We start from the raw sequence: 15,220 nt of genomic DNA on the forward strand, positions 1-15,220 counted from the left end.
TTTTCAAATTCTTTGTGGATCTGTGTAATCTGAGGGAAATATGTCTCTCTAATATGGTCATACATTGGGCAGGAGGTTAGGAAGTGCAGCTCAGTTTCCACCTCATTTTGTGGGCAGTGTGCACATAGCCTGTCTTCTCTTGAGAGCCATGTCTGCCTACGGCGGCCTTTCTCAATAGCAAGGCTATGCTCACTGAGTCTGTACATAGTCAAAGCTTTCCTTAAGTTTGGGTCAGTCACAGTGGTCAGGTATTCTGCCACTGTGTACTCTCTGTTTAGGGCCAAATAGCATTCTAGTTTGCTCTGTTTTTTTGTTAATTCTTTCCAATGTGTCAAGTAATTATCTTTTTGTTTTCTCATGATTTGGTTGGGTCTAATTGTGCTGTTGTCCTGGGGCTCTGTGGGGTGTGTTTGTGTTTGTGAACAGAGCCCTAGGACCAGCTTGCTTAGGGGACTCTTCTCCAGGTTCATCTCTCTGTAGGTGATGGCTTTGTTATGGAAGGTTTGGGAATCGCTTCCTTTTAGGTGGTTGTAGAATTTAACGGCTCTTTTCTGGATTTTGATAATTAGTGGGTATCGGCCTAATTCTGCTCTGCATGCATTATTTGGTGTTCTACGTTGTACACGGAGGATATTTTTGCAGAATTCTGCATGCAGAGTCTCAATTTGGTGTTTGTCCCATTTTGTGAAATCTTGGTTGGTGAGCGGACCCCAGACCTCACAACCATAAAGGGCAATGGGCTCTATGACTGATTCAAGTATTTTTAGCCAGATCCTAATTGGTATGTTGAAATTTATGTTCCTTTTGATGGCATAGAAGGCCCTTCTTGCCTTGTCTCTCAGATCGTTCACAGCTTTGTGGAAGTTACCTGTGGTGCTGATGTTTAGGCCGAGGTATGTATAGTTTTTTGTGTGCTCTAGGGCAACGGTGTCTAGATGGAATTTGTGGTCCTGGTGACTGGACCTTTTTTGGAACACCATTATTTTGGTCTTACTGAGATTTACTGTCAGGGCCCAGGTCTGACAGAATCTGTGCAGAAGATCTAGGTGCTGCTGTAGGCCCTCCTTGGTTGGTGACAGAAGCACCAGATCATCAGCAAACAGTAGACATTTGACTTCGGATTCTAGTAGGGTGAGACCGGGTGCTGCAGACTGTTCTAGTGCCCGCGCCAATTCGTTGATATATATGTTGAAGAGGGTGGGGCTTAAGCTGCATCCCTGTCTCACCCCACGACCCTGTGTGAAGAAATGTGTGTGTTTTTGCCAATTTTAACCGCACACTTGTTGTTTGTGTACATGGATTTTATAATGTCGTATGTTTTACCCCCAACACCACTTTCCATCAATTTGTATAGCAGACCCTCATGCCAAATTGAGTCGAAGGCTTTTTTGAAATCAACAAAGCATGAGAAGACTTTGCCTTTGTTTTGGTTTGTTTGGTTGTCAATTAGGGTGTGTAGGGTGAATACATGGTCTGTTGTACGGTAATTTGGTAAAAAGCCAATTTGACATTTGCTCAGTACATTGTTTTCATTGAGGAAATGTACGAGTCTGCTGTTAATGATAATGCAGAGGATTTTCCCAAGGTTACTGTTGACGCATATTCCACGGTAGTTATTGGGGTCAAATTTGTCTCCACTTTTGTGGATTGGGGTGATCAGTCCTTGGTTCCAAATATTGGGGAAGATGCCAGAGCTAAGGACGATGTTAAAGAGTTTTAGTATAGCCAATTGGAATTTGTTGTCTGTATATTTGATCATTTCATTAAGGATACCATCAACACCACAGGCCTTTTTGGGTTGGAGGGTTTTTATTTTGTCCTGTAACTCATTCAAGGTAATTGGAGAATCCAGTGGGTTCTGGTAGTCTTTAATAGTTGATTCTAGGATTTGTATTTGATCATGTATATGTTTTTGCTCTTTATTCTTTGTTATAGAGCCAAAAAGATTGGAGAAGTGGTTTACCCATACATCTCCATTTTGGATAGATAATTCTTCGTGTTGTTGTTTGTTTAGTGTTTTCCAATTTTCCCAGAATTGGTTAGAGTCTATGGAGTCTTCAATTACATTGAGCTGATTTCTGACGTGCTGTTCCTTCTTTTTCCGTAGTGTATTTCTGTATTGTTTTAGTGATTCACCATAGTGAAGGCGTAGACTCAGGTTTTCCGGGTCTCTATGTTTTTGGTTGGACAGGTTTCTCAATTTATTTCTTAGATTTTTGCATTCTTTATCAAACCATTTGTCATTGTTGTTCATTTTCTTCGGTTTTCTATTTGAGATTTTTAGATTTGATAGGGAAGCTGAGAGGTCAAATATACTGTTAAGATTTTCTACTGCCAAGTTTACACCTTCACTATTGCAGTGGAACATTTTACCCAGGAAGTTGTCTAAAAGGGATTGAATTTGCTGTTGCCTAATTGTTTTTTGGTAGGTTTCCAAACTGCATTCCTTCCATCTATAGCATTTCTTAAATGTTACTCAGTTCCTTTGGCTTTGATGCCTCATGATTGAGTATTGCTCTGTTCAAGTAGACTGTGATTTTGCTGTGGTCTGATAGGGGTGTCAGTGGGCTGACTGTGAACGCTCTGAGAGACTCTGGGTTGAGGTCAGTGATAAAGTAGTCTACAGTGCTACTGCCAAGAGATGAGCTATAGGTGAACCTACCATAGGAGTCCCCTCGAAGCCTACCATTGACTATGTACATACCCAGCGTGCGACAGAGCTGCAGGAGTTGTGACCCGTTTTTGTTGGTTATGTTGTCATAGTTGTGCCTAGGGGGGCATATGGGGGAGGGAATGCTGTCACCTGCAGGCAGGTGTTTGTCCCCCTGTGTGCTGAGGGTGTCAGGTTCTTGTCCAGTTCTGGCATTTAGGTCGCCACAGCCTAATACATGTCCCTGGGCCTGGAAATGATTGATTTCCCCCTCCAGGATGGAGAAGCTGTCTTTATTAAAGTATGGGGATTCTAGTGGGGGGATATAGGTAGCACACAGGAGGACATTTTTCTCTGTTAAGATAATTTCCTTTTGAATTTCTAGCCAAATGTAAAATGTTCCTGTTTTGATTAATTTAATGGAGTGAGTTAGGTCTGCTCTATACCAAATTAGCATTCCCCCTGAGTCCCTTCCCTGTTTCACACCTGGTAGTTTGGTGGATGGGACTACCAGCTCTCTGTAACCTAGAGGGCAACCAGTGGGTCCGTCTCCGCTATACCATGTTTCTTGCAGGATGACAATGTCTGCATTACCGATTTCTTTGGTGAAGTCCGGGTTCCTGCTCTTTAGGCCAAAGGCAGATGACCTCAGGCCTTGGATATTCCAGGATGATATAGTGAAGGCTTTTTGTTCCATAAAGTGTCCAATGTTGTTGGCCGTGTGGTTTGGCCTCAGGCCAGTAAGTGTGAGCAGAGCCTGCTGAGCATCTGGTACATGCCGTTGGCTTGGGCGAGTGTAAGAGTGGGGGTTGGGCCTGTTTGCCCGCTCACTACCTGGGCGTATGTGTGACTTCCATGTTGATGCCCTCTTTGCGGGGGTGGGGTGCATGGGGTGGGCAGGAGTGGCATAGGTCTGATCTGAGGGGGCCTAAACGGGGTGTGGGCATGGTTGATGTGGGGGGGTGTTGATTGGTTGGGGTGGGGGTGTGGATGTGTCTGGGGGTGCTGTGGTCTGGATGTAAGTCCTCTTGGCGTGGGTCCTCTATGTGTAGGTCCACGGGGGGGTCCTGCAGGTCTTGGAGGGTGTCTCGCTGGTCTGGGTGGGGTGTCTATTGATCTGTTGCTCCTGTGTGAAGTGTTGGGGCTGCGTTTGAGAGCGATGTCCTTTAGAGTCCGGGCAAAGGTGGGCACTGCTGCCTTATAGAGGTGGACCTGGTCATAGAGGCTGTTCAAGTCCAGGGTGGAGTGGTGGGCCAGGAAAACATTTGGTTTTGAGGCACAGTCACGGGAAATGCTTGCGTTTACCCGCTGTATTGTAGCAGGGTGGAAGTCTTTTCGTGGTAGCAGGGTGGAGATAACCACTTGTGCATTGGGGAAAGTAGAAGAAGCTTTTTCAATCACTCCCTTCAGTGCTGTGGCCACCCTTTCCTGCTGTGCTCTCAGGTCGTTTGTGCCTGTGTGTATTATTATGTGGCTAGGTGAGCCTAGTTTGTCCTCAGACAGAAGGTCTAGGGCGCACTGGGTGTTTGGACACCAGAGTTTAGACACACTGTGTTTGGGAAAAAGTTTTTTTTCTTCTATATATTTCCCATTTGAGTCCATAAGGAGAACAATCTGTGTCTTGTGGTGGTTCTCAGTGGGTGTGGGGGGGTTGTCAGGAGGGCTATCAGGGTGGCTGACAGGGGGGGTGCTCAGGGGGGGTGAGAGCTGCTGGGCTTGGGGTTTTTCTTTTGTCTGTTTTGCTGTGATGTTGACTCTATGGTCAGGGTCTGGTGTGGACTGTTCTGCTGTGGTGTCGAGATTTTTGTCCGGTGCTGAGGTGGGCTGTTCTGCTGGCGTCTCTGTGGGGATGGCCACCTCCCTAGTGGGTTGTTCTCTGTCACATGCCATCCCCCTCAACCTCTCCTCCAGCAGTCTGATCCTCTCCTCCATCCCCCTCTCCCTCTCCTCCAGCAGTCTGATCCTCTCCTCTAGTGCTTTGTTCTGCTCCTGCTTCTGCTCTTTCTCCTGTTGAAGTTGTCTCACCACTGTCCAGAGTGCAGATATGTCTCTCTCCACCTCCAGCTCTCCTGGTCTGGTTAAGGGGTTGTTGTGCTGGACTGTTGTCTGGGTCTGTGCTGACTGGAGTGTAATCACCTGCTGTTCCAGCTCCACCTGCCTTACCTCCAGCTGGGTGAATTTATCCTTCATTTCAATGAGGGAGAAGTGCTCTGTACTGGGAGGTTGACTGTCTGCTGAGGGTTGCTCGTCTGTGGGGTTATATGATGAAGAGGTCTGGTCTGACCCGCTTGGGGTGGGGGTATCTTTATCAAGGGAGAGCTTCTCCTGCTGGGCTAATTCTTTGATTAGGTGAAAGTCCAGCTGAAACTGTTTGGGGTTGCCCTGTACCAATACTGTTCCAGACTTATATAGATTTATGTTAGCTGACTCAGAGTCCTCGTTGTCAAGTATCCTGAGTTTCCACCCCTCGTTAACCCCCCCTCTCTTAACAGAGGGGTAGTGTGCTAATATAGCACTGTGCCATGCCAGGGGATGGTTTGTGTGGAAGATAAGGTTGCTGATGTTCCCATTTTTGTAATAGTCAGCAAAAAGTGTCTCTTGATTTTCCATAAGGAGCTTCATTTTGTGCTCTTTTCTTGCCTTATCATTCTTTACACTCACAGGGTACTGTATTTTAATTACCTCTGAACAGCAGGAGGGAGCTTCTAAGGCCTCTCCATTTGGTTGGGGTAGACTATTCGACTCTCCTGCCATTGTTGGGCTAATGGTCTTTGACACCTCTCACTTGACACGTCAGTGCTAGTTGAAGCTGTATCAAGTCAGTTACAGTTGAATACAGTTGAAGCTGTATCTCTCTCAGTTCCACAAAAAATCCAAGTTTAACTAACTCTAAATCTATCTTTTTTAAAGAAAATGCTGAAAAATGCAGGAGCTCATCTGATCATCTGATCATGACCTCTCTCTCTCTCTCTCTCTCTCCTTGTTAGCTAGCTAGCTTCTTTCAGGAGAGTCCCTAGCAACTGCCTAGCAACAGGTAAACAACTTAGCTAGCTATGAAAACGGTATAATTTTATGATTTTTTTTTACTTTTTTCAAAAGCCTTTCTTCTTTGTTTGCTGCTTGTTTGGTCTCCTATTCAGTCTTGCAGTTTTCTTTTGCTTTTTTTGATGTACTTTACTCTAAAAACCATGTAAAATTCAATATTTGTAGGAGCTCATCTTTTCAGCTGTTGCTGCTTAATTTGGAACTCCGGAACTCTCTCTCTCTCTCTCTCTCTCTCTCTCTGTCTCTCTCTCTCTGTCTCTCTCTCTCTGTCTCTCTCTCTCTGTCTCTCTCTCTCAGCATGGGGATGTTTCCCAAATGACGCCCTATTCCTTCCCTATACAAGGAAATAAGTAGTCATTTGGGACATGGTCCAGGCGAGACAGCGGTGAGATGTAAAATATGATTTAAACTTTATTCTCTGACGAAGTGTCTGCTACACTGCCTGAGTGTAAATCCCCCAATAGTATTTCACAGGTAGTGTAGGCTATCCAGGGAGCGTTCATAAAAGACTCCTTCCACTTTGCTTTTCCAGGAAATGGCCTCTACATTGCACTATACGTACTTGCAAAAGCTCATTTTACGTACTAAACTATACATACTACTGTACCTACGAGGATACAAAACCCCTTCTCAAGGTACATTATATACAGTAGATCAAAAATGATGTGGTGTGATACTACTACCATGATGCATCATTCTACCAGAACACCATCAATACTTCAAAAGGAAAAATGGCATTGCTTTCTTTTAGAATATTGTAGTAGAATACAATCTTTCAGTAGTGTAATCCATAAATGACAAGCCAATTATCAAAGAATCCATCAAAGCTGATCAAGTCAAGTGTCCCTGTAACTTTTCATGAATTAAAACGACAAGCTTTGCTCCCAGACTCAACAACAATTAATCTCTGCTTTCTGCTGAGGAGGATGACACAACATTTGTGTCCCAAATCGCACCCTATTCTCTATATAATGTACTTATTTTGACCAAAGCCCTGGTCAAAAGTAGTGCACTAAATAAGGAATAGGGTTCCATTTGGGAAGCAACACAACATTGGGTAAAATGATCATCATAATATCTCCTTCTGAACTCACTCCATCCTGGTTAAATCATATTATGTTCTCATACTACTAATTAGAAGGGACAATGGACGACTAAGCAATATTTCATGGTTGGTTTATGCTTTCAAGCTGGTTTCCAATATTGTTAGTTATTCTGTTTATCAGTTTAGACATTACTGTCATTACGCATTGTCAAGGCTCTCATCCAGTTAGGGCAAGGCTGCGTATCAAATGACACCCTATTCCCTATGTAGGGCTCTGATCTAAAGTACACTATGTAGGGAATAGGGTGCCATTTGGGACACACACCTATCATTTGAATCTCTTGCATAGAGCGAAAGTAAAAATGATGCCTGAGCAAAAGCTATAAGAAGTAAGATACATTAAACTGCATATCATTACAACCATCAGTGTTAAATAATTACAATTGTAGCAATGACTTTATCAATCTTCTTTCTTATGCTGATACGAATGAGCCTAGGAATGTAGCCAAGTCCTCTACGTAGCTAACGTTAGTTAGCTAGAACCATTATTCTCTATTATGGGCAAGCCACCCATCAGCTTTTGGCGGTGTAAAGATATACAGCACGTTCAGAAAATATTCACACCCCTTTACTTTTTCCACATTTTGTTGTATTACAGCCTGAATTTAAAATGGATTCAAATTGAGATGTTGTGTCATAATGTCAAAGTGGAATTATGTTTTTAGAAATTTTAACAAAGTAATTAAAAATGAGAAGCTGAAATGATTTGATTTAATAAGAATTCAACCACTTTTTTATGACAAGCCTAATCTGTTAAACTGTGCTCAAGAAGTCACATAATAAGTTGCATGGAGTCACTCTGTATGAAATAATAGTGTTTAACATGATGTTTGAATGACTACCTCACCTCTGTACCCCACACATACAATTATCTATAAGATCCCTTAGTCGAGCAGTCGATTTCAAACACACATCCAACACAGATTCCAGAAAAGACCAATTATATTTTCCAATGCCTTGCAAAGAATGGCACCTAATTGTTAGATGTTTATAATTTTTTTAAGCAGACATTGAATATCCCTTTGAGCATGGTAAAGTTATTAATTACACTTTGGATGGTGTATCAATCCACCCAGTCGCTACAAAGGTGATTCTGACATGTATTGACTCAGAGGTGTGAATGCTTACGCAAATGAGATATTTATATATTTCATTTTCTGTTAATTAGCAAACATTTTCTAAATACATGTTTTCACTTTGTCAATGTGGGTAGCTATTATTGTTTCTCTCACATAATTAGTTAGCGCTAGTGTACAGTGCTAGATAGCTAGATAGTTAGCTACTGGCTACATGTTAACTAGCTGGCTAGAGATGTTACCTACAACAACCCACAATCAGATTTATTTTCCCGTTGCACAAAGCTTGCTTTTGACAGAGTAGACAGCGTTTGCTTCAGGTCCTCATACACTGAGAGGAAAACCAATAGCAGATAAGACAGAATAACACATTCAACAATGTTAGCTACCTGAGGTGAAATGTAGCCATCAGTCAGTCTCTCTTCATAGCAGTGGTCCACGCACGTGGTCCCGTTTCCTTCGGAAATCTTAAAACCTTAATCGTAGATCATTTGTTTGTTCCCGGTCTCAACTAACCCAAACAACACAGCACTCGACCCTTTCAAAGAAATGATGTTGCTATTCTTAGCCTCCTTGAGAGTGCTGCACTACAACTCTACATTAGCCCACTGTATGACGGTCCTGAAGGAAATATAGGGAAAAATATATCATCTACTGATGAAATTATAGCATTACCAGTGCAGATAGATTTCCAATGGTCACTGATATTCTACTCTTATAAAAGCCATCCATTGATGTTGTATCTGCACTAGTTTTCTTTGTGAACCAGTCCTAAATCCATATTTAACTTAGTAATGTGGCCTGTTTATGGAAACAGCAGACAGACTGACCCAGATTGTGGTGTTCTTGCCCAGGATCAAACATCGAACCCAGTCTTTCTCTCTAGAGAGTTCCAGACGTTCTATGGAACATCTTTGGGCCCAGCTGAGAGCTCTAGAACCTTCTCCGACCCTCCTTAGAGAACTGTAGGTCAGACACTGTCAGTCAGCAACCAAAATGGCACTCTATTCCCTATATTTAGCACTACATTTGACCAGAGTCCTATGGGCCCTAGTCAAAAGTAGTGCACTATATTATAGGGAGTATGGTGTGATTTGAACCAGTCAGTCAGTGTAGTATCAGTTTGGTGGTATCACAACCTACTGTTTTGTTTCCCCAGGAGGTAAATGAAAGAGAGAGAGATGAAAGAGTAAATGGAAATGTGACATTCTCTGTTCTCCAACTCATGACACACGTTCCCTTGAAGATAAAGACAAATAAAGTGCAAAGAGAACATCGTGTAGATCTGAACCTGAAAAAGTAGAAAGGCTCCAATTAACTTCCTTTTGACGAGTTCTCTTTCATTCTCCTTTTCTGGGGCAGTTCAGGTGAGGTGAGAAGAGAGGCAGGCTTAGAAGTGCATCAAGACCGCTTTCTACCAAGTCACCCTTTCATGTACTACAATGTACTATTATGTTTCAAAACATATTACCACTCTAGAGAGAAAGTCATCCATTTTTATTCAGCAATAGAATCGCCCCCATATCTATTTTCAGGAAGTAAATAAGCTAACGCTAGACAAAAGGAGAGGAGGCGTGTCATTTTAAGCTGGTTTGGGGATTTGTCTTGCTTTGCAGTGGAGATAGTCAACCCAATCAGTGTACACCAATCAGTGTCCATCTCACGGTGTACATCACTCTGTTTTCCACCCAGGAACCACACGGCAGTGAGCTCCAAAGTCATCGCCGTCACAGTGAGACCAGAGCCCAGGATAACAGAGTCACACCTGGAGATCGAGCTGGCTCACCTGGCCAACGTAAGGACCTTGATTTTATTCATCTTTCATTTTCTATTTACATTCATCCAGTGCAAGAATGACCTCCTCACAATGTAAGTACCTGCCCAAGACTCCCTCACTTCTTGAAAAGGCATACAAGCAATACAGAGAAGGCAGATGTTTAATAGCTATCCAATCAGCTAATCGTGTAACCGATACATTGGACCCAGTTACATGACGGCAATCCATGTACCTGAGTCCACACTAAAACACGGTTACAAAAGTCAATTGTACAGAGAAGATACTGTATATTTGGACCTATATTCACAAAGCATCTCAGAGTACGAGTGCTGACCTAGGATCAGGTCCTCCCTGTCCATATTAACCTAATTCATTTTATTCTAAAAGGTAACACTGACCCCAGACCAGCAGTGCTACTCTGAGACGCTTGATAAATACAAGTTGAAATATATGGGCTCTGACAATGACATGCTGCTTTGCATCACCTTGGACGACACCTCTGAACGATCGTCTTTATCTCAGAGATGAACCAAAAGGCCAGGGTTGTAAAGAGAGCTTGTCCTTGTAATTATCTGGACAGTGCCATGTCTCTCTCTCTCTCTCTCTCTCTCTCTCTCTCTCTCTGTCCCTCTCTCTCTCTCTCTGTCCCTCTCTCTCTCTCTGTCCCTCTCTCTCTCTCTCTGTCCCTCTCTCTCTCTCTCTGTCCCTCTCTCTCTCTCTCTCTCTGTCTCTCTGTCTCTCTCTCGCGCTCTCCCTCTCTCTGTCCCTCTCTCTCCCTCTCTCTGTCCCTCTCTCTGTCCCTCTCTCTGTCCCTCTCTCTGTCCCTCTCTCTGTCCCTCTCTGTCCCTCTCTCTGTCCCTCTCTCTGTCCCTCTCTCTCTCTCTCTCTCTCTCTCTGTCCCTCTCTCTCTCTCTCTCTCTCTCTCTCTCTCTCTCTCTCTGTCTCTCTGTCTCTCTGTCTCTCTGTCTCTCTGTCTCTCTCTCTCTGTCTCGACACACCTGCTGCACTTGGCGCCTGCAAATTAATTATCGAATCAATTACTCTACCATTGTTTGTTGGCTAATGCACTCTAAACGTGTGGCTGTAGCCATTGTTGGGTACTTCAACGCTTATTGAGGCTAAAGTGATTCAAAGTGAAACTGCCACCAATTCTCATTGGCATTTTACATTTTAACCCTGAACTGCAATCTAAAGAGGTCTCGCCATAGCCGTTAGTTAAAAGAACAATTTGTTTAGTGAGTTATTCTTGGATAATTACGAGTAGGAAGTACTATCTGTGAGGCTTTGGTCATTTTGTTGTGGTTATCTAACAATGAGTGAAGGTTTTCAGTGTGCTCTCTTCTTCTTGGTAATGCAGGGAACCCTGAGTCCTTACTGTGCACTGTGGGATAACAGCGTCATGTAAGTGAACACGCTTTCCTTTTTGCTGTTTTCTCCTTGCTCTTCTCTAATCCATGCTGATGTATCTGTTATGATGGAATTACGCTTTTGATTTCTGTTGATATAAACTATATTTCTAAATGCTCTGATGATGAAACACTGTTTTGTCCATCTTCTAAGAGGTTCAAGGGTGCTTACTCTTGGCAAAGTGTACTGTACGCAATCCTACTCAAAATGTCTTCAGACTATCCTATACTCTGTATTTATTAGCGCCCGGGCCCGTCGTCCTCTGTAAGGGGATTTGGGGACAATTACTTCAGCAGAAAAAAATAGCCTATGAAGATTAAAATCAGATGAAACGAATAAATCTTCTAAATAACATCTGGGAGTTAAGTCTGGCCTGCATCCCAAATGACATCTCGTTGCCTTTATCGTGCACTACGTTTGACTAAAGCCTGGGAACTTTATCGTGCACTACGTTTGACTAAAGCCTGGGAACTTTATCGTGCACTACGTTTGACTAAAGCCTGGGAACTTTATCGTGCACTACGTTTGACTAAAGCCTGGGAACTTTATCGTGCACTACGTTTGACTAAAGCCTGGGAACTTTATCGTGCACTACGTTTGACTAAAGCCTGGGAACTTTATCGTGCACTACGTTTGACTAAAGCCTGGGAACTTTATCGTGCACTACGTTTGACTAAAGCCTGGGAACTTTATCGTGCACTACGTTTGACTAAAGCCTGGGAACTTTATCGTGCACTACGTTTGACTAAAGCCTGGGAACTTTATAGTAAATAGTGACGCAGTCCGACTTTTGCCTTTATCGTGCACTACGTTTGACTAAAGCCTGGGAACTTTATAGTAAATAGTGACGCAGTCCGACTTTTACCTTTATCGTGCACTACGTTTGACTAAAGCCTGGGAACTTTATAGTAAATAGTGACGCAGTCCGACTTTTGCCTTTATCGTGCACTACGTTTGACTAAAGCCTGGGAACTTTATAGTAAATAGTGACGCAGTCTGACTTTTGCCTTTATCGTGCACTACGTTTGACTAAAGCCTGGGAACTTTATAGTAAATAGTGACGCAGTCTGACATTTGCCTTTATCGTGCACTACGTTTGACTAAAGCCTGAGCACCTTACCATAAATAGTGACGCAGTCTGACTTTTGCCTTTATCGCACACCACTTTTGACCAAAACCTGTGCACTTCATAGGAAATAGGGACGCAGTCTGACTTTTCTCTTGACGACGTATAATAACATGAGGGGAATAGGGACAGTACATCACCGATCCCCTATTATTTCCCATACACGGTACCTGTATTTCATTAAGCTACAGGCATGTATTATTCTGCAATTGTATGAGACAATTTGCGGCGAAGGCCAGAGGAAATTCAATGTAGGTTTTGAATGCATCTTTTGTCCTCTGCGTTGTATTTCAGCCGTTGTATTACAGCCGTTGTATTACAGCCGTTGTATTACAGCCGTTGTATTTCAGCCGTTGTATTACAGCCGTTGTATTACAGCCGTTGTATTACAGCCGTTGTATTACAGCCGTTGTATTTCAGCCGTTGTATTACAGCCGTTGTATTACAGCCGTTGTATTACAGCCGTTGTATTACAGCCGTTGTATTACAGCCGTTGTATTACAGCTGTAATAGCACACTGATAAGGGTACATCGAATGAAAGATCCTTTGTGCCGTTGGAATATCAAGGAACTCAGAGATTTGATAGAAGCTGGTTTCAATGCCATCATTATTTGTTCCTTGTGTTCTTTGTTCCTTACACATTGTGTGTCAGAAAATATACCATCATTATATACATTAGACTCAAATCTTATCTCTATTTTATTTAACCTGCTTTATTATTCTGGTTTCTTAATCCTCATCTGAAAGGACTAGATAGCATACAGATGTAGGACCTTAATTTGAACCAGTTTGCAACAGCAAGAAAAATAATGCTGCAGCAACAGGAAATGTTCATTATTATGTGGATTATAATTCACAGACATTTTTGTAAGGGTTGATACTATTTTCGTGAAGGGAAAGCAAGTCTGAAATTACAAACTTTAGAAGCCTTCTTAAACTCAAATACACTACAAGTTGCATTTCTTGCTGTATAGGAAAATTCTCAGTAACAAAAGACTGACCAAATTAAGATCCTACATCTGTACAATGTTTAAATTCAAGAATGTCAACAGATAACGTCAACTATATATCCCATACACAGTTCCCTTCATCTGTTTCTAAAACATTTTAAACATTGTTATTATTCGTAGATTGAGACAGGACTCCCTCCCAGCTTTCAGAAACATTGTTCTTCATGCCTCATTATTTCCTTCAATGATGTGTGTTCTATCCTTCTATCCTGTGTTCTATCCTTCTATCCTGTGTGTTCTATCCTTCTATCCTGTGTGTTCTATCCTTCTATCCTGTGTTCTATCCTTCTATCCTGTGTTCTATCCTTCTATCCTGTGTGTTCTATCCTTCTATCCTGTGTGTTCTATCCTTCTATCCTGTGTGTTCTATCCTTCTATCCTGTGTGTTCTATCCTTCTATCCTGTGTGTTCTATCATTCTATCCTGTGTGTTCTATCCTTCTATCCTGTGTGTTCTATCCTTCTATCCTGTGTGTTCTATCCTTCTATCCTGTGTGTTCTATCCTTCTATCATGTGTGTTCCACCCTTCTATCCTGTGTTCTATCCTTCTATCCTGTGTGTTCTATCCTTCTATCCTGTGTGTTCTATCCTTCTATTCTGTGTGTCCTATCCTTCTATCCTGTGTGTCCTATCCTTCTATCCTTTGTGTTCTATCCTTCTATCCTGTGTGTTCTATCCTTCTATCCTGTGTGTTCTATCCTTCTATCCTGTGTGTTCTATCCTTCTATCCTGTGTGTTCTATCCTTCTATCCTGTGTGTTCTATCATTCTATCCTGTGTGTTCTATCATTCTATCCTGTGTGTTCTATCCTTCTATCCTGAGTGTTCTATCCTTCTATCCTGTGTGTTCTATCATTCTATCCTGTGTGTTCTATCCTTCTATCCTGTGTGTTCTATCATTCTATCCTGTGTGTTCTATCCTTCTATCATGTGTGTTCTATCCTTCTATCCTGGGTGTTCTATCCTTCTATCCTCTGTTCTCTATCCTTCTATCCTGTGTGTTCTATCCTTCTATCCTGGGTGTTCTATCCTTCTACCCTTCTATCCTGTGTGTCCTATCCTTCTATCCTGTGTGTTCTATCCTTCTATTCTGTGTGTTCTATCCTTCTATCCTGTGTGTTCTATCCTTCTATTCTGTGTTCTACCCTTCTATCCTGTGTGTTCTATCATTCTATCCTGTGTTTTCTATCCTTCTATCCTGTGTTCTATCCTTCTATCCTGTGTGTTCTATCCTTCTATCATGTATGTTCTATCCTTCTATCCTGTGTGTTCTATCCTTCTATCCTGTGTGTCCTATCCTTCTATCCTGTGTGTTCTATCCTTCTATCCTGTGTGTTCTATCCGTCTATCCTGTGTGTTCTATCCTTCTATCCTGGGTGTTCTATCCTTCTATCCTGTGTGTTCTATCCTTCTATCCCGTGTGTTCTATCCTTCTATCCTGTGTGCTCTATCCTTCTATCCTGTGTTCTATCCTTCTATCCTGTGTGTTCTATCCTTCTATCCTGTGTGTTCTATCCTTCTATCCTGGGTGTTCTATCCTTCTATCCTGTGTGTTCTATCCTTCTATCATGTGTGTTCTATCCTTCTATCCCGTGTGTTCTATCCTTCTATCCTGTGTTCTATCCTTCTATCCTGTGTGCTCTATCCTTCTATCCTGTGTGTTCTATCCTTCTATCCTGTGTGTTCTATCCTTCTATCCTGTGTGTCCTATCCTTCTATCCTTTGTGTTCTATCCTTCTATCCTGTGTGTTCTATCCTTCTATCCTGTGTGTTCTATCCTTCTATCCTGTGTGTTCTATCCTTCTATCATGTGTGTTCTACCCTTCTATCCTGTGTTCTATCCTTCTATCCTGTGTGTTCTATCCTTCTATCCTGTGTGTTCTATCCTTCTATCCTGTGTGTTCTATCCTTCTATTCTGTGTGTTCTATCCTTCTATCCTGTGTGTTCTATCCTTCTATCCTGTGTGTTCTATCCTTCTATCCTGTGTGTTCTATCATTCTATCATGTGTGTTCTATCATTCTA

The 15,220-nt window shown here is 42.4% G+C and overlaps 1 protein-coding gene across 1 annotated transcript in view; it reads left to right on the plus strand.

Moving 5' to 3' along the window:
• LOC120040083 (adhesion G protein-coupled receptor B3-like) overlaps window positions 1-15,220 on the plus strand; it is a gene marked incomplete at its 5' end in the record, with an annotated part of 140,518 nt that overhangs the window by 89,233 nt on the left and 36,065 nt on the right. The window contains 2 exons of the mRNA XM_038985346.1: window positions 9,569-9,671; window positions 11,011-11,054. Coding sequence (XP_038841274.1) covers window positions 9,569-9,671; window positions 11,011-11,054 — 147 coding nt within the window. The remainder of the gene's footprint in view (window positions 1-9,568; window positions 9,672-11,010; window positions 11,055-15,220) is intronic.

The sequence above is a fragment of the Salvelinus namaycush genome, unplaced genomic scaffold, assembly GCF_016432855.1.
Source record: "Salvelinus namaycush isolate Seneca unplaced genomic scaffold, SaNama_1.0 Scaffold321, whole genome shotgun sequence".
Lineage (NCBI taxonomy): Eukaryota > Metazoa > Chordata > Actinopteri > Salmoniformes > Salmonidae > Salvelinus > Salvelinus namaycush.